This window comes from Callorhinus ursinus, unplaced genomic scaffold (assembly GCF_003265705.2).
Source record: "Callorhinus ursinus isolate GAN/ISIS: 27379988/994484 unplaced genomic scaffold, GSC_fseal_2.0 scaffold14, whole genome shotgun sequence".
Lineage (NCBI taxonomy): Eukaryota > Metazoa > Chordata > Mammalia > Carnivora > Otariidae > Callorhinus > Callorhinus ursinus.
In genome coordinates this window covers 29535690-29553664 of record NW_027397076.1, presented here as the reverse complement: position 1 = coordinate 29553664, position 17975 = coordinate 29535690, and the positions used below count along the sequence as shown (strand labels likewise).

The following is a 17975-nucleotide window of genomic DNA, read 5'->3' as shown; positions in this document are numbered from 1 at the left end:
CTTAGAGTGCTTCAAAGGTACTTCCTCAGATTTGCCACAGATGAGACATTTTGTGTCTGCCCTAGCTTTTTGGGGCCAAGTTGGTAAAGTGGCCAGCACTTGAACTTGGGCTGCTGGTTAAGAAGAGTTGGCTGTGTGTGAAGGTCAGGAAGCAGAGAGGTGGAGAGAGACTTCCATAAGATTTTCAGGCCAAGTAGGAGATAATAGTAAAAGAAGGCTAGTCAGAATCCTATAGTTGGAGGGTAAAACTGATTGTTAATCTCAAGTGAAATATGAAATTGGACATATTTTATAGTGAAAGGGTGTGGTGGTTGGTTGGGTATTTATATCCAAGTACAATGTTACTCATTCTCTGGAATGTATTTGAATACTATTTAACAACTTTATATATAATTGAGAAACAATAAAGGCATTGCATTTTTAAAATGGAAAGAAAAGGTAAGGAAATAAGGATGTACTGTCATCATTTTTTCCCCAATATTGCATTTGATGTTTTTGCCAATGTCATATGCCATGGAAGTGAAATACCACATTTACTTGGAGGAGTAAATGTTTGGAATACGTATTCTTAGGCTACTCAAAGAAATCATCAAAAAACAAAATAATATTTTTAACCATGTGTCCAGATACAAGATAAATTTGAACATTAGCAGTACTCCTGTATACTAGTTATTACATTAAAGGTCTTGAGATGTGGAGGTTATCCTGGATATCAAGCTCCAAAATACAATGAAAATGCTTTATGTAGCTCTCCATTGCATACTCTTTACCAAAATAATTCTCGGAGTTGTATTAGTCAGATTAAGCTAGGTTTTTCTGCAGTAGCCACACTAAAGTCTTAGTGGCTTACATGTCAGTGTGCAGTACACATGCATTGTGGGTTGGATAGTGGCTGCTTTGGGACTTAGACTGATTACTTTCTGGAATATTGCCATTTTCCATGGTAGAGGGAAAGAGAATGAGGAATTGCATACTGGCTCTTAAAACCTATTCTCTGAAAGCAACATGTCTGTTTTATTCATATTATATTAGTTAAAAAAAAAAAGTCACTTGGACTCACTTAACTTTCAAAGGGCATGGTGTATAATCCTGCTATGTGCTTGGGAAGAGAACTGGAAATATTTAATGGGTAGCATTAAATGATTACAGTAGCATTTAAATGTAAAAGGCCCAAGGCCAAAAGGCCCAAGAAAAAGATTGTGAGTATAAAAAGTATAATTCTTGAAATATATTGAAAGGATAAATAACAACTAAAAAATACAACAGAAGTGTTTAGATCAGTATGAAAAAGGTTAATATCTAACCTTCTCAATATGTGAAAATCTGATTCAAATCTATTAAACAAATTTCAGGCCTCAAATAGAATAAAATGGCCAAAGGATAAGAATAGGCAATTCTCAAAAGATGACATAGAATAGGAAAATATATTGAGGGTTAAAATATCAAGTATTTTTTTTTTAAAGATTTTATTTATTTGAGAGAGTGAAAGCGATTAGGTGTATGAGCAGGGTTGGGGGGGTTGGGGGTGGGGGGTGGTGCCTGGAGAGAGTGGGAGGGGCAGAGGCAGAGGGACAAGCAGACTCCCTGCTGAGCAAGAAGCCTGACATGGGGCTCCATCCCAGGACCCAATCATGACCCGAGCCTAAGGCAGATGCTTAACCGACTGAGCCATCCAGGCACCCAGTATTAAATAATACATCAAGTATTGTTTACTTTACTTAAATTAGGGGAAGAATTCAATGAAAATAAGAGTAGTTCTAGCGAATTTATGGAGAAATGGTTAATTATACGATGCTGGTGGGATTATAGTATAATCCTTTTGCAAAACAATTTACATATTGTATCAAGAACCATAAAATACTCATCCTCTTTAAGAATTCCTCTTTAGGAAGTTTACTCCAGTTAAAAAGAGGAAAATGAGTTAAAGGTAGTATTTTTTAGTAGTGGGGAAAATCCATCCATTTGTTCTGTAATTTCCTTTAAGGGCACTAAATACTATGCCAGGCTCTGTTTGTGCTAAGCACTGGGAGTGCACAAATGATTTAAGATAGGCTTCTTGACTTGTCATAGTTTATGTTCATTGGTGAAGAGGTTGTTAGAAGACAAAGAATGGAATGCCTAAGAAATAACATCTGAGTTTAGTTAGGAAATGTAAGAATAACCTAAATTTTCAGTGATTGGGAAATGTTTAATTAAATATTTTGTAGTGGTTCAAAGCATTACTTATAAAAACTACCTATAATGGTATGAAGAAATGTAAAATGGAAGAATATAAAATGAGTACTATGATTACAGACTACATGAAGATATTTGGATGAATAAAGATTGTTATAGCAGTGTTCAAAGAAATTTTAAAAATTAGGTTAAATTAGAAAACAACACTTTCTCCTAAAAACACATAACTCTAGACTAATAATGAAAAAAAATCAGACAAATCCCAATTGAGGGTCATTCTGCAAAATACCTGACTACCTCTCTTCAAAAAACTGTCAAGGTCATTAAAAACAAGGGGCTGTCTGAGAAATTGTTATAGCCAAGAGAAGCTTAGGAAGCCATGACAACTTAAGTGTAGTGTGATGTCATAGATGGGGTCCTGGAACAGAAAAAGGATATTATGTAAAAACTAAGGAAATGTGAATAAAGTATAAACTTCAGTTAATAATAATGTATTAGTATTAGTTCATTAATTGCAACAAATATGCGGTACTAATGATGGATTTTGATGCTAGAGGAAACTGGGTGTGCAGAATATGGGAACTCTGAATTGTTTTTGTAAATCTTATACTATCCTAAATAAAAATCCTAAAAATAAAGTTTATTTTTAAGGAGATAGGAGAGAGAAAAATGTACATATAGGCATTTGCTCATCAAATGCCTGTGGAAAGAAAAAAATGTATGCCAAATTTATGTATATTGTTACAAATATCTGTATATGTGTGGATTAATCCTAGAAGGAAATGAAGTGGAAGCCAGTTTTTAAAGAAGCTAGAAGGTGATGATGAACACTTTCCTACTCTAAAATTTGTTGGAAGCTAACAAGATTAATTTGATAGTTTGGATTCAGGCAGTGGTGGTATTACTCCAGTATGAGGACCTGTGAGTCAGGTTGGACTCTATTAGAAGCAGCAATCATGTACTGTCAGGCAGAGATCTGGAACTGCAGCTGAATATGTAATATATGGGACCGGTTGCTTACTGAAAAAATTGATTCTAAATCTTTCCATTTTATAATCAAATCATTTTTGTCTAACTTCCCTTAAAGAGAGAGCATCAAAAAAAAAAAAAAAAAAAGCATTCTGGCTTGAGTGTAGTGCCATCTGCTGGCAATATTAACTAAATACACTTTTTAAATCCTTTTATAATCATGTGATGGCTACTGCTTTTCCTTATTTATTGTTCCCTTGGTATTTGTTTTATGCTTATGCTGTCTTTTTGTTATATATAATTGATATTCCTTTTTAAAAAAATCCTTATGGTATACATAGAATCTAGTTCATCACTACCTCAGGTTTTAAGAAGGTCTCACATTTGGCTTGTCAGTTTTAGCTGGGACTTAAAAATAAGTCAAGTATGCATAGACCTTTTTTCCTTTCCTTCTTGTCAGTAACCCTTTATGGTGCTCTAATTTTATCTCATACATTTAATGGAATTAAATTTGAATGACTCAAAATTATATAATTAAGTACATTTAACTTCTTGATTCAGAGTCTGCCTTATTAGAGTGATACCTGACCGCAGACATTTACACAGTACAAATCATAAGCATATAGTTCATCCCTGCTGGCTTGCTAATTCTCTGTGTAATGTGGGCTATGCACCAGAGATAGGCCGGTAACATGTGCCTTGTGGGTAACATGTTTGTGTCCTAGAATGTTGTTAAATTGATTTCTCCCTCTTTTTGGAGGGAGGGTTTGGGAATGCATTTATTTAATTAATTTGGAATTGTGGTGTCTTTTTCGTCTCTTTTGCATGTTCATGTGTGCTCTCTCTCCCTGGCAATTATATTTTGCCCCCTTTGAATTATCTTCATACCCTTTTCCCATTTTGTCAAATATGATGTTATTCATGCTTTTCTCAGAGCTTTGTTTTGTTTGGTTTTGCTTACATTAGGACTGTTATCGCCAGTATTCTTATATTTAAGTCTTTGGTTTGGCTGGAAGTTACCTCATATGTATGAGGAGTGAGGTGGGAATAGGTAGGCTGGAGCCTGGTCCTGCCAGGGGATAGTCACATTTCTGGGAAGCCTGGGAAATTGACCTGCAGTTTGCCTTGTCCTGTAGTAAACATTGAAGAAAATCCTAGAGCCTTTTGAACAAGTTACTTAGACTTGGTATTTGGCCAGAGTTTCCAGAACAGTCAGGAGAGTCCAGGAGGGGCACACATTCCTCCAAGAAGAGGAAGGAAGATGCATCCTTCTCTCACGAGGAGAACCCTATCCTTTTCTCACATAGGCATCTGTATGTTCTTCTGGGAGTGTGGCTGACCTGGGAAGCCTCCATTCATGCTGCCCTGAATTCTGTTTTGTGTGGCCCTGTTATTTTCAAACACATTTCAGTATCATCTGCCATTAAGGAAACTATGTCTTTGGCTATATTTGTTAACATCTTTCCTGCAAGCATATCAGCCTTTATGTTGGAGATTGCTAAATTTTTTTTTTTATCCCAAACGGCTAGCCATTTGTCCATTTATTGAATAATACATCTTTTCCTCCTGATTCTAATTCTTATTCTTCAAGCTCTATTTCATTGCCCTGTTCATTACTGCATTGCTCCTATTTTTGCATGTGTTTCCTTCCTAATATATTGTACTCAGTGGTAGGGCAAATCTCTTCCCTTACCCTATTTTACTTGAATATTCCTGAATTTACTCTTCTTGCACATTTATTCTTTCAGAAATACTCTACCATCGAATCAATTCTTAGAGAACCTTTTCTCCTAGAGCACTTATAAAACATCTGTATTCAGTTGCTAATTAATAAACGTAATAAGCACTGGGCCATAGAGGATTCTTTGGTCAATACTGCGTCCCTCTTTTTTAAAAATGAAAATAAATGTAAACTAAAGATTTAATAGGTCTAGCATTCTAAAACAAAGTTAACTAGATTGCACACGGACACTTGGTAACTAGTTGATTGGTTATATTCCACTGGAACATGTGAAAAAACATGTATTATGGCATCTGTCATCTTGATATACCAGCCAACATTTGCCTATACCTGTTGTATAAGTTTAAGTACTGTCATGTTGATTTCCCTTTGCAACAGTGTGCAGCTGCTGAGCTTATTCCAGCTCTTCTCATTCTTGTCTACTACTTTCGCTTTAGATTTTGGAGTTGCTTTCTCCTTCCTTCAGTTCTCTTCAACAACTACCAGGACTGTAAAAACCTTTGGTTGTTGGGGCGCCTGGGTGGCTCAGTCGGTTAAGTGTCTGCCTTCAGCTCAGGTCATGATCCCAGGGTCCCGGGGATCGAGCCCTTCATCAGGCTCCCTGCTCAGCAGGGAGCTGGCTTCTCTCTCTCCCTCTGCTGCTCTCGCCCTGCTTGTGCTCTTTCTCTCTGTCAAATAAATAAATAAAATCTTTAAAAATCGAAACAAAATAGAACCTTTGGCTGTTAACTAAGTACTTTAAGGATCTTCCTGTGGCTGTACTTTCTTTACTCCAATATAGAAAATCATTGTGTGTTAGCCTTAGAAGGCATCTTGGAGGACTTGTAATCTAGTAGTTTTTGAACTTTTTTTAAAAAAAGCGGCTTCATCTTTTTTTCAATTAATCTTGTGTAAAACCTCAGTATCTAAAGATAGGATAAATAACACAGGCCTTTCTTTAAGAAGTAAATGAATTGAGAGTAGGGCTTAAGCCTTGGAGCTCTTGGACACCCTGTTGTTGGTCCTTGAGGGACCTCAGAGGAACCGTGTCCTTGTCTTATTTATCTTTGTCTTTTTACAGATAAGGGACCTGAATCCTGTAGTAGTGAATTGCCTCCCTGGGTATAACCTAGATAGGAAAGTGGCAGACTTTGAATTCAGTAGCCTCCCAGTCTAGGACTTTTTCTATTACACCAAGCTGCTTCTGATGGATTTACTGCTTTCTTAAAAGTTACAGTGATCTACATATGTATTTTTAAATTCTTTTCTTGGCAAGTATCAATTAAATTGTTTCTCGGTTCCCATAAAAATCAAGGAAAAATTATACAATTTAAAATTATCATTAAATATTTATATGTTGAAAATGTATCTGATATGTAATAGCAAATTTGTAATGAAAAGTTAATCTGTACATTTGTTGAAGATATACTTATTTACATGAATACAGTGTATTTCTTTATGTTTTTGAAATTAAAAAATTACAATTGTTATTCCTAGGCCTACTGATAGTGGTGATTATCTTAATAGAGAGTGTTGTCATTTGTCACAGTGATGGGGTACTGTTTCTACAGATGAATCAGTTTCCAGTCTGTTTAAAAGTGAAAAAGATAATTCAAAATCTGTATTGCAATTTTTTTTTTTTTTGAAATGAAATAGGCTGGAGATTTGCTTTAACATCATTACTTCTGCCTTTTAGTGGGAATAACTTTACCTCTCTAGAATTACTGTAGGGATATATTAAAGTTATTTTTTTAAAAAAATCAAGTTTCTGGGGCACCTGGGTGGCTCAGCCAGTTAAGCGGCTGCCTTCGGCTCAGGTCATGGTCCCGGGGTCCTGGGATCGAGTCCCACATCGGGCTCCCTGCTCGGTGGGGAGCCTGCTTCTCCTCTCCCTCTGCCTGCCACTCCCCTTGCTTGTGCGTGAGCTCTGTCAAATGAATAAATAAATCTTAAAAAAAAAATCTAGTTTCTTTTATCAAAAAGTAAAAACAAAAACCTTATAGATGGGTAAAACAGAGATTTAATTTAAAAATGTAACTGGAAGAAAAAGGTCATTTCTAGAACATTTGGCAATGTCATTGAGGCAGAATGGTCTGTGGAGAAACTTAAGAGTACAATTTAATCATTTTGTACAATGAGTGAGGTTTCTGGGGATAAAAATGGAATTAAAGTCACATGGAAGCATTAGGATAGTAAGCCTTAAAAAGATTTATTTTGTATTTTATAAATATTTGGTTTTTTGTCTGTAAAAGCAAAATGTTTGTCCTTAGTAAATAAGAATAGCAGTTTGCCCTAACAGGTTTTCAAATTGAAATAGGTTTTAAAGTTACTACTTTTTAGATCTTATGTTGCCTTTGTTTAGGTTTTAACTTATTATTGGAAGGTTCTTGCTTCTAGTATGTGACTTAAGTTTCTTACCTACTTTGTCCTTCCTCTCTGGATTGTGAAAGGCAAGTGACTGTATTGGTGTATGTTCGCAGTGCTGCTCCGAGCCACAGTGGAGCCTGGTGCAAAAGGAAAAATCAACAATACTGACGCTGTCTATATTTAAAAGGTTGATGTTTGGGATTTTTCTTTGTGTGTGTGCTGGCTTTTTTATTTTTTTAAAGATTTTATTTATTTATTTGAAAGAGAGAGAGCTAGTGCATGAGCAGAGGGGAGGGGCAGAGGCCGAGGGAGAAGCAGACTCCCCGCTGAGCAGGGAGCCAAGAGGTGGGGCACCATTCCAGGACCCCAGGATCACAACCTGAGCTGAAGGCAATAGCTTGACCACCTGAGCCACCTAGGCATCCCTTGGCTTTGATTTTTAAAACAGAATCCATTAAAATATATTTTTAAAAATTCCAGTATAGTTAACGTACAGTGTTACATTACTTTCAGGTGTACAATATAGTGATTCAGCAGTTCTCTGTATTATTCAGTGTTCATCATGATAAGTGTATTCTTTAATCCCCTTTATCTATTTCACCCATCCCCTTTTCCCCTCTGGTAACCATCGGTTTTTCTCTATAGTTAAGAGTCTCTTTTTCAGTTTGTCTCTTTTTCTTTGTTTTGTTTCTTAAATTGTACATATGAGTGAAATCATACGATATTTGTCTTTCTCTGACTGACTTATTTCACTTAGCATTATACCCTCTATCCATCCATGTTCCTGCAAATGGCAAGATTTCATTCTTTTTTTTATGGCTGATATACCACATCTTCTTTATCCATTCATCTATTGATGGACACTTGGGCAGTTTCTATCTTGATGACTGAATTTTTTGGCAACCTCTTAAACTTTGTATTGGCCTTACCGTGTCCTGGCCTGAGGTTGCAGTACACCATATAGTGCTTTATGTGTAGCAGGCCAAACATGCTTAGTTTTGTGTTGTCATATAAAGGAAAAATAATTGTATCTTAGTGCTGTGTTTTATTGAGGGAGCCGACTACGTGTAACAAATTTTGTATTTTAAATAGAAAACTACAGCGTACGAGCTTTGAATGGATGTAATATTCTGTAAAAGTTTAAAATTAACTGTTGACCTTTTTAGAACTATTTAAGTGGATTTACATTTTATCAGAGCTGCCCCGTTGTTACCTTACTCACCTAACGGTAGATGTTTAACAAGCCCAGCATAAAGGAGTATAAGAAAAGATAGTATCTGAAAACAATAGAAGAATAATCTCCATTGGTTTGTTTCTTTACCACCTTAGAGTTTATTTGGCATGTGATGAAGGTTTTAAAGTAGAGTGTTAGGTGTTAAAATAGAGTTTAGAATGTTGTTGGGGTGCCTGGGTGGCTCAGTTGGTTAAGCAACTGCCTTCGGCTCAGGTCATGATCTCGGGGTCCTGGGATTGAGCCCCTCATTGGGCTCCCTGCTTGGCAGGAAGCCTGCTTCTCCCTCTCCCACTCCCCCTGCTTGTTTTCCCTCTCTCACTGTCTCTCTGTCAAATAAATAAATAAAATCTTTAAAAAAAAAAAAAGAGTGTTGTTGAATCACTGTGTTGTATACCTGAAACTAATGTAATATTGCATGTCAGTTGTACTCAAATAAATTTTAAAAATAAAAAATAGAGTGTTAAAGGTAGGGGTTATGCTGGAATAAAAAAAAAATTGGTCTGAGAGAATGAGAGTTGATTTGATGAAGTAAGAATTCTATGGAGCTAAAGATAAATTTGTTTCAGATTTGTCACTAATTTCTAGTCTCACAGCTTTTCTGTTTTGAGTGTGCACAGGGGGTAGATCTATTGAACATGCTTTTTCTCTGAAGAGTACAGACTTCAGAATAAGGTAAAACTTAATTTCAATAGTGAACATTGTTCAAACAGTGCAAAAATGGTAGTAAAATATTGAAACGTTTTCTCTACCTCTCTTCTGAACTTTTGCCTTTGTGTGATTTACTCTTTAACAGGAAATCAAACCCCAAAGCCATTATAACCATGGATATGGTGAACCTCTTGGACGGAAAACTCATATTGATGATTACAGCACATGGGACATAGTCAAGGCTACACAGTAAGTTTTTTGTTGTAGTTGTTTTCTTCTTTGACATCTGTATTTTAGGTGAAATATGAGCACATGCATTTATTTCTCTTTGTTGATAATTCTCTATTTGGTGAGACATTGTTCTCATACTTTAGCTCTTTGTACAGATATTTTTTTAATATTTTATTTATTTGACAGAGAGAGCACAGGCAGAGGGAGAGAGAGGGAGAAGCAGGTTCCCTGCAGAGCAAGGAGCCCGATGTGGGACTCGAAAGCAGCCGCTTAACCAACTGAGCCACCCAGACGTCCCGCTCTTTGTACAGATTTAACATAGCTGATTAAAGTCTTTCTCTAGTCAGTCCAATGTCTGGGATTCCTCAGGGACAGTTTTCTATTAATTGCTACCCCCCAATGGGTTATACTTTCTTGTTCCTTTGCATGTCTTGTAATTTTTTTTATTGAAAACCGGACTATTCAAATTCTATGAGGTGATAGTTTTTTTTAAAAAGATTTTATTTATTTGAGAGAGAGCAAGAGAGGGAGAGAGCACTGAGGGAGAAAGAGAGGGGGAAGCAGACTCTCCACTGAGCAGGGAGCCCAATGCAGGGCTTGATCCCAGGACCCTGAGATCATAACTTGAGCTAAAGGCAGACGCTTAACCGACTGAGCCACCCAGGCACCCCTGAGGTGATAGTTTTTATATCAGATTCTTCTGGGGTTTGTTGTTATTTATACCATATCTAAACTAATTCTTTAAAGTGTGTATTTTTGTCATGGTGTGGCCACTGAAACCTCTGCTCAGTTAGGTAGTGGTCAGTAAATGACTGGAGAGAAACTTCTTAAATCCCTAGAACCAGTAAGCCTGATCTTTGTTGAGGAACTGTGTGTGTGTGTGTGTGTGTGTGTGTACGTACCAGTAAGCCTGATCTTTGTTGAGGAACTGTGTGTGTGTGTGTGTGTGTGTGTGTGTGTGTGTGTGTGTGAATTAGACCTGAGAGTTTCGGGCCTTCCTTGGTCTTTGTTGAACATGTGCACACAACCTTAAGCTTGTGTATAGCCTTCTAGATTCCCAGGGATATGTCTGAGCTTTTCAAAGCCCATATGGATATCTTATTCCTCAGCTTTTGCTTTTAAGCTTTTTGATTTGTCTCTTATTGGACCCAACTGTCACCCATCCTCTTAAGCAGCTGTGATGTTAAAACATTTGACAAACAACCCCCAAGGTGAAGCTTTTAATGAGTTTAAGTGAGGTTCAGTAGATGAGCCTTTCGAGTGGACTCTTCCCTGTCTGGGAACCACCAGACAGGTCAAATAATGACTTCTCTTTTGGAATGAGGCTTTGAGAGAACTCTGGTTACTAGTTACTAGTGTAACCAAACCAATGTGAGTTCACTTCTTGATGAGTCACAGATAGACCAGGTGGAGTTGTTGCACAAGTAAATGTTATTTGCAGCAAGTGAGGAGATCACGGGGAGTAACTTGCAAAGCTGTGATTCCCTGAGCAAGTGTGGATGGGTACCTTTTATGTAGGGTTATGATGAATGAATATTTTAAAAGGGATTCTTGTCATTGCATGTAGAGGTGGGTATAAAGTTGCACACGTGCCTTAAGGAAAAGGAAACATGCCTGTGCATACATTGTATGTTATGTAAATGAGGCTTGTGCTCCTCTTTGGGCAGAGATTTTAGTATTATAATGAATACAGGTAGTTGTCAGTCTTTCTAGAGGTTACTCCATAGTCCATTCATGCAGTTCGGGGGTTAGAATCGAACTGGTCTGGGTGGTGTGGGCCAGCTGGAGGTCTTGTTAGGGCAGTCGCTATCACTTGAGGGGTGCTTTCGGTTTCCATTTGCCTGAGTTGAGATAGCTGGAAAGAAGAGCTTAAGGAAAAATGTGGGACAAAGGTCAATGAGTTCAAGCAGGTGGGCAATAAGAGGTCAGGTCTTGGGGTCTAGCTAGTGACGCTAGTACCAGGAATACAAACATTTTTTCAAGCAGAGAGGCTGGTACTATGATATGTTAACGTACCACAAAGTTCTCTGCTCTTACTGAAATTCAGCTGTTTTTTTTGACTGAATGCTCCTTGGTTTGCTGGACGCCTTTTGTTATTTCCCAGAGTTTTGAAAAAGTTGATTTTGACACTTTCTGACAGTTTTTTCATTACTTTTGTGGAAGGACAAACTTTTGGAGGTCCTTACTTCACTGGTGGCACTCTTACTTTCTTGAATGTTATGTGTAGTCGAAAATCAGAGCACATTGTGCCACCTGTATTTAGCAAACAGATTACACTGCATTACATTCATCTTTCCTTTTGAGACTGCTCCTTTTGATATCTCCTTTCACTCATTTGGGATTAATCTGTCTCACCCAAATGCATCATTTCCATCAGCAAATAGACTCCAGTATCTGAAGAAAAAAATAACCACCTTTCTTTATACTTCACATACTCTTTTATTTCTTGAAAAGTATGCTGTCTGTAATTTCTACCTTTAAAAACACTTTTTTAAATTATGAAACATTTCAATTCTACAGTAAAGTATAGAGAAGAATATAATGTCAGATTAAGCAGATGCTACTAACATTTTGCTGTAATTGCTACAGGTTGCTCAGTGTGCTCTCTTCATTCTCCCTAAGGAAACCTCTCTTGAAACTGCTGTGAATCATTCTCATGAACATTCCTATACATTTATTTCTACAAACATCTACAAACAAAATATGTCATTGTAATATGTGCCTAAAATTTATATAAATTGTATTCTACTCTGCATATCACTTTACAGCTTGTTTTTTTTTTTTTAATAAAAAAACTGTATAGCTTTTGTGATTTATCAGTGTTGACAGATAAGGACCTAGTTTATTGTTTAACTGCTTTGTATTATTCTATCATTCCTTACTGAGGGACACTTAAAATTGTTTCTACAGTACTTTTTTATTATTACAAACTTTGCATCAATGAATGTCCTTTTTCCTGTTTTCCTATGTACATAAACAAGAGTTCTTCCCAAGTGGAATTTCTGGCTTCTTCAGTATGTTCTTTCAGCTTTACCAGCTATTGCCAAATTGATTTCCAAAATGGCTGTACCAATTTGTACTTGCACCTGCAGGAAATGAGTTCTGCTTTGACTACTTCTTGCTAACTTCTAGTTTTGTCACACTAATAATTGTTGTCAGTTTAGTGGTTGTGAAATGGTTTTCTGTTTTGATTGGCCTTTCTCTGATTACAAATGGTGTTGAATATATTTCCTATGTTTATTGGCCATTTGGGTTTCTTCCTGAGCAAACATTTGCGTTCTTTTGTCTTTTTGTGATTGATTTGTGAAAGTTCTTTATGTATTTTGATGGAGTTCACAAAGAAGTTAGTGGGATTTGTGTCCCCTTAGTGTTCTCCAGAATCCTGTCTTGCTGCTCTCCTAGCCCCTTCTCACCCCCCGCCCCCCAGTCATGTAGCTCACCATTCGGTACTCCTATTCAGTTTGTCAAAACTTATATTTCTTTTCTGCAGTAATGTGGTGGAACATCTCTGGAAACCTGGACTTCCATTATGGTTCTCTCATCTGTGGGTGGTTGTCTAAGACAGTGTTGTACAGGGTTCCCAGACCACTGTCCAGAAGGACTGGAGCCAGTTCATGGGCCACTGCAGGATCCATGGCTGGGCTGAAGTCTGTATGCCTATTACCCAACACGTGGGTGGCTGAGACTTCTCAGCTCCCTTTGAGTGTGGTACTGGATCCTACAACTCCTACAGAGGCACTTTTGTCCATGATTAGATGCCAAATTACTGTTGTTGGAAGGGAGACAAAACGATGGATGTCTTATTCTACTCTGATGCTGATGTCACTCTGGTCCATTTCTAAATACTCTTTTCATTTGTTTCATCTTGTATAGTACCACATTGTTTTAATCGTTTCTTAGTCTTCACAGTTGTCTTAGCTATTTTTGGCTTTTTACTCTCACAAATGAATTTTAGGTTCTACTTGAGAAGTTCGTGAGATACTCATTTGTGATTTTAATTAGAATTTCATTCAATTTGCAGATCAATTTGGGGGAAATTGGTATATATATTTCTTTAGGTCTTTAATATCTTTCATAAATCTTATTTATAGTGGGAGTAGTGTAATTAAATATGCTTTTCATTATTATTTTAGATGGTTTAACATTTCATATTATAATGATATAGAATCTGATCCTAAATTTTTTTTACTTGGTTACTTTGTTTTAATGATTTTCTTTTGCTGGAGAAAAGATAACCTCACAAAAATACATAATTACCTGATGGGAGAATTACAGCATATGCTGCGTTTACTAAGTCATAGTAATTACTTTTTCAGCATTACTCACTAGGCAAATATTTTACTGAACTTTACCTTGTAAATATCCATTTTTTAATGCCAGTTCTTGCAAACTATTCAGGTTTTGGTGTTTTTATAATTATAACAAATGGGTTTGCAGGTGTTAACAAGATTGTTTCAAAATATTTTAGTGCATTCACATGAGGTTTTTATAGGTGATATATTTAGATCTTTCAGAGACTATATTACATAATGATGTAAACATTGCCCAGCATACAGTTTTTAAAAAATACTCTCTTTATAGCAAGTTTTTTTCTGAGGTAAAAGTAGTTACTTTCTCATTGTGTCTAAAATACCCCTTTGCCTTGAAGGGGAACAGACTGTCTTTACCCATTTTAAGAATATACGGTTGATAGTATACTGTGTATTCGTTTGCTATCACTACCACTCCCAGCCCTTGCCCGCCCCCCCCAGAAGGCAGTAAATTTGATATACTTTTCTCTTTCGTTAAAGGGAAACTGCAGTTTTCTTTGTATGGTTGAAAAGATTTTTGGCTGGCTTAGAGGATTGTGCAACTCTTAATCTCGAGGTTGTGAGTTCAAGCCCCATGTTGGGTGTAGAGATTACATATATACATACATTAAGTTTTAAAAAATGATTTTTGTGGTCACTTGTCACTTATCTCATTTAAAGTATGAGGTAGATTCTGCTCTTTAAGGTAATATGTCTAGTTCACATGTAGGCAGTTTTCTGAAAAAGAACAAATAACTTAAGGTACCACTGTCATCTCCTGTGAATTGTGGAACTCTTGCTCTTCCCGTGGGTTGATTACCTTGTGAATGTGTGTGTGCATGTGTACACACACAGTACAGAGCCAGTGAGGGCAGCAGTGTGAAGGATGTGTTAAGTGTAAGTGAAGCTTAATTTATTAACTACACCATGAATATAGGTAGATGTTCTAATATTTGCTTCTACTGTCCCATTATGTCCCCCAGCCCCACCCTTTGGTGTGCCTTCCCCATTTTGGAGACTACTCTGAGAAATTACAAATATAGTCAAAGCTCATTTAAATTTGTTTTTGTGTCTCATATTTCCAAGGATCATATATTTTGTTTAGAATAAAGTCGATGGTTCTTGAGGCTCTGTGACGGATTCTTGGCGGTTTATTGTACTGCTCTCTCCATTTTTGCTTATGCTTGAAATTTTCCATAGTAAAAAGCTTAAAAACTTTATGTTGCCACACAGTGATCAAAAGCTGAAAGGGAGGAAAGGATCAGGCTCTCCACAAGTGCCTTTCTTCTTTATCAAGTAAAATCCCCTTTCCTAGAACTCGCCCAGTATGCTTTCTCTTCTGCCTCATTGGCTTGAACTCACAGGACTCTTCCCCTACCCACCGTGCTTCCCGTGCCCACACATCCTTTTTCATTTGCCCTCAGGAATATCAAAGCTAAATTTGTAAACAAAGAATCCTGAAGCTTGGAAAGCTGCCTTTCTTCTTTTCATTTTTAAAATGATTGATAAGCTCTGTTACTGTTTCTTTGTGTGTGTGTGATTTAATATTTTTTAACATAATTTTGTTATTTTTATAAGCAGCCTTAAGTGTTTTGAAGAATAAGTGGTGATATTAGTAAAAACAAGCAATCGCTAGACATTTTATTTCTGGTATCTTTTTCTCTTCCAACTGATGAGATATTGCATTCTTATAGATGAGACCTTTAATAAAACTAAAAATTTTACTAACTGGATTAGTAAAAGCTGTTGGAATATTGATTTTTTTTTTTAAGATTTTATTTATTTACTTGAGATAGAGTGAGTGAGAGAGGTAGCACGAGTGGGAGAGCAGAGGGAGAGGGAGAAGCAGGCTCCCCACTGAGCGGGGAGCCCGATGCGGGGCTCGATTCCAGGACCCTGGGACCATGACCTGAGCCGAAGGCAGACGCTTAACTGACAGAGCCACCCAGGCACCCTGGAATATTGATATTTTTAAAGTAACATTTTACCTTAAGAAGTCCATTTCAGTTTCCAGGTATCAGGATGCCTGGGTGGTTCAGTCAAGCACCTGCCTTTGGCTCAGGTCATGCTCTCAGGGTCCTGGGATCGAGTCCCGCATCGGGCTCCTTGCTCAGCAGGGAGCCTTCTCCTCCTTCTGCCTGTAGCTGCCCCTGCTTGTGCTCTCTCTCTCTCTCTGACAAATAAATAAAAATCTTTAAAAAAATAATTTCCAGGTATCAAAATGGAGCATTATTTTTTTCTGGAAATGTTACTTTCAGCTTTAAATTTTTTGTCAAATGGTCATAACAATCTCATATTTTCTTTCTTTCTCAGATATGGAATATATGAACGCTGCCGAGAATTGGTGGAAGCAGGTTATGATGTACGGCAACCAGACAAAGAAAATGTTACACTCCTCCATTGGGCTGCCATCAATAACAGAATAGATTTAGTCAAGTATGTGTTTTCTGTATTTTAAAGTAATTATTTATTATAAAATTATTACAAATAATTATAAAAGTTAATACTTTCTAAAATTCCTTGCTTTTAAAATGTAATTTCTGTGTACCTTTTTTTCCTGAAAATTGTTTTAACATATATTGAATACGCATTATACAAGGTATTGTGCTGAGTGCTTTTTCATGTATCTTTCCTTTAATTTTAATTCTTGAAATAATCATTGCTGTCCTCCTGATGTGGAAACTGAAGCATATATAGATTAAATATGTTACCAATGACATGCAGCTAATAAAAGTTGGAATCAGGATTTCAGCAGTGTAATTTGCAGCTCACATTCAAAATGTGAATTCTGTGGGGAAAAAGCTACAAAAGAAAAGAGGGGTTACAAAAATAATAGGTAATAATAATCTGTTTTAAGTATTCTTGCCAGCATAAGTGATGAATACATATTAAGTGTAAATGGTTTTTGTTACTTGCTGCTAATCTGCTTGTTTGGTATTAATAAGAGGTAGTTAGATAAGCAAGAGTCAGGGTAATAAGCAGTCTTAGTAAATCTAGTTTAGTAGTCTCTGACAATTTGGACATAAGTTCTTCAAATGAAGACATGAATCTGAAATAAACTAGCTGCAGATACGCACTTAAGTACAGCATACAGAGTGTAGAGACAACTAGGGTATTAAGGCTAGGGAAAAGAAATTGCCCTTTTGAATACTAAAGGAAGGTTAAGCAGGTAATCACTTTCTTCCAGAGAGCATATCTCCATTTTATTTGTTCCTTTTTTATTCTTGTGTGTCTGACCTTCCCTCTGCCTTCGATAATGGGTCTCCTGATGTCTAATTCTGTTTTTGTTTGTCAGAAAATGTTTTTATTGCATCTTCATTTGTGAAAGAAATTTTCACATGGTATAGAAATCTAGGTTGGCAGTTTTTGTTTGTTTTATTTTTGTGTTTTACCTATTGAAAATAACATTCCTCTGTTTTCTGGCTTCTGTTACTATTGAGAAATCAGTCTAAATATTGTACTTTTGAAGGCGTTTTTTTTCCCCTGTCTGCTTTTAAGATTTTTCTCTGTTTCTGGTTTTCTGCAGTTTCATGATGATGTAAGTAGGTGTGGATTTCTTTTTATTTACCCTGAATGAGATTGCAAGGAATTCTTGATTCTTTGGATTGATGTTTTCATCAGTTCTGGGAAAAATCTCAACTGTTATTTCTTCAACTATTGCTTCTACCCCATTCTTTTTTTTGCTCTCCTTCTGGAACTACAATTAAACGTCTGTTTGACCTTTTCATTGTATACTCTGTGTCTCTTCTCTTTTGTATGTGCTGTCCTTTGGTGTGCTTCATTCTGGAAACTTCTGACTTACCTTCCAGTTCATTTATTCTTTCTATGTATAATCTGCTGTTAAATCTATTCAGTGTGTTCCTAATTTTATTTTCCAGTTCTAGAATTTTTATCATTTATCTTTTTCAAACCTGTATTACTTAAATCATCGGTGGCTGAAATTTTCAATCTTGTCTTGTATACTTGAATGTAGTAAATATAGTTACTTTATAGTCGTACCTGAGAAGATAATCTGTATCTGTTAATGTTGTTCCTTCCTGTGCCTGATTATCTTTAAATATGTACTAGACAGTGTGTTTGAAAATTATTTGTTGAATAATTTGAGGCGTAAGATGAGACTTCCTTTTGTTTCTGCTAGGCCCACCTTTAATTTAATTTCAAGGCTTTAGATTTTCTGGATTCCTCAGGTGGCTGAAGACCAGGCTAGAGCCAGGTTTACTTCTGGTTCATAATTACTGCTACAGTGTAACCTTTTGGGGTCCCAACCTTTGTTTTGCTTTTGCCTCTTTAGCTTGCTTCTTGGCCAACTCTTCTGTGTCAGCAAATTATCTCTAGGGCAGAT

The 17975-nt window shown here is 36.6% G+C and overlaps 1 protein-coding gene across 2 annotated transcripts in view; it reads left to right on the top strand.

Moving 5' to 3' along the window:
- Positions 1-17975, top strand: part of ZDHHC17 (zDHHC palmitoyltransferase 17) — a 92672-nt gene that overhangs the window by 16402 nt on the left and 58295 nt on the right. For both annotated transcript variants that reach the window (XM_073900625.1, XM_073900626.1), the window contains exons 2-3: positions 9259-9362; positions 15947-16069. In XM_073900625.1, coding sequence (XP_073756726.1) covers positions 9259-9362; positions 15947-16069 — 227 coding nt within the window. The remainder of the gene's footprint in view (positions 1-9258; positions 9363-15946; positions 16070-17975) is intronic.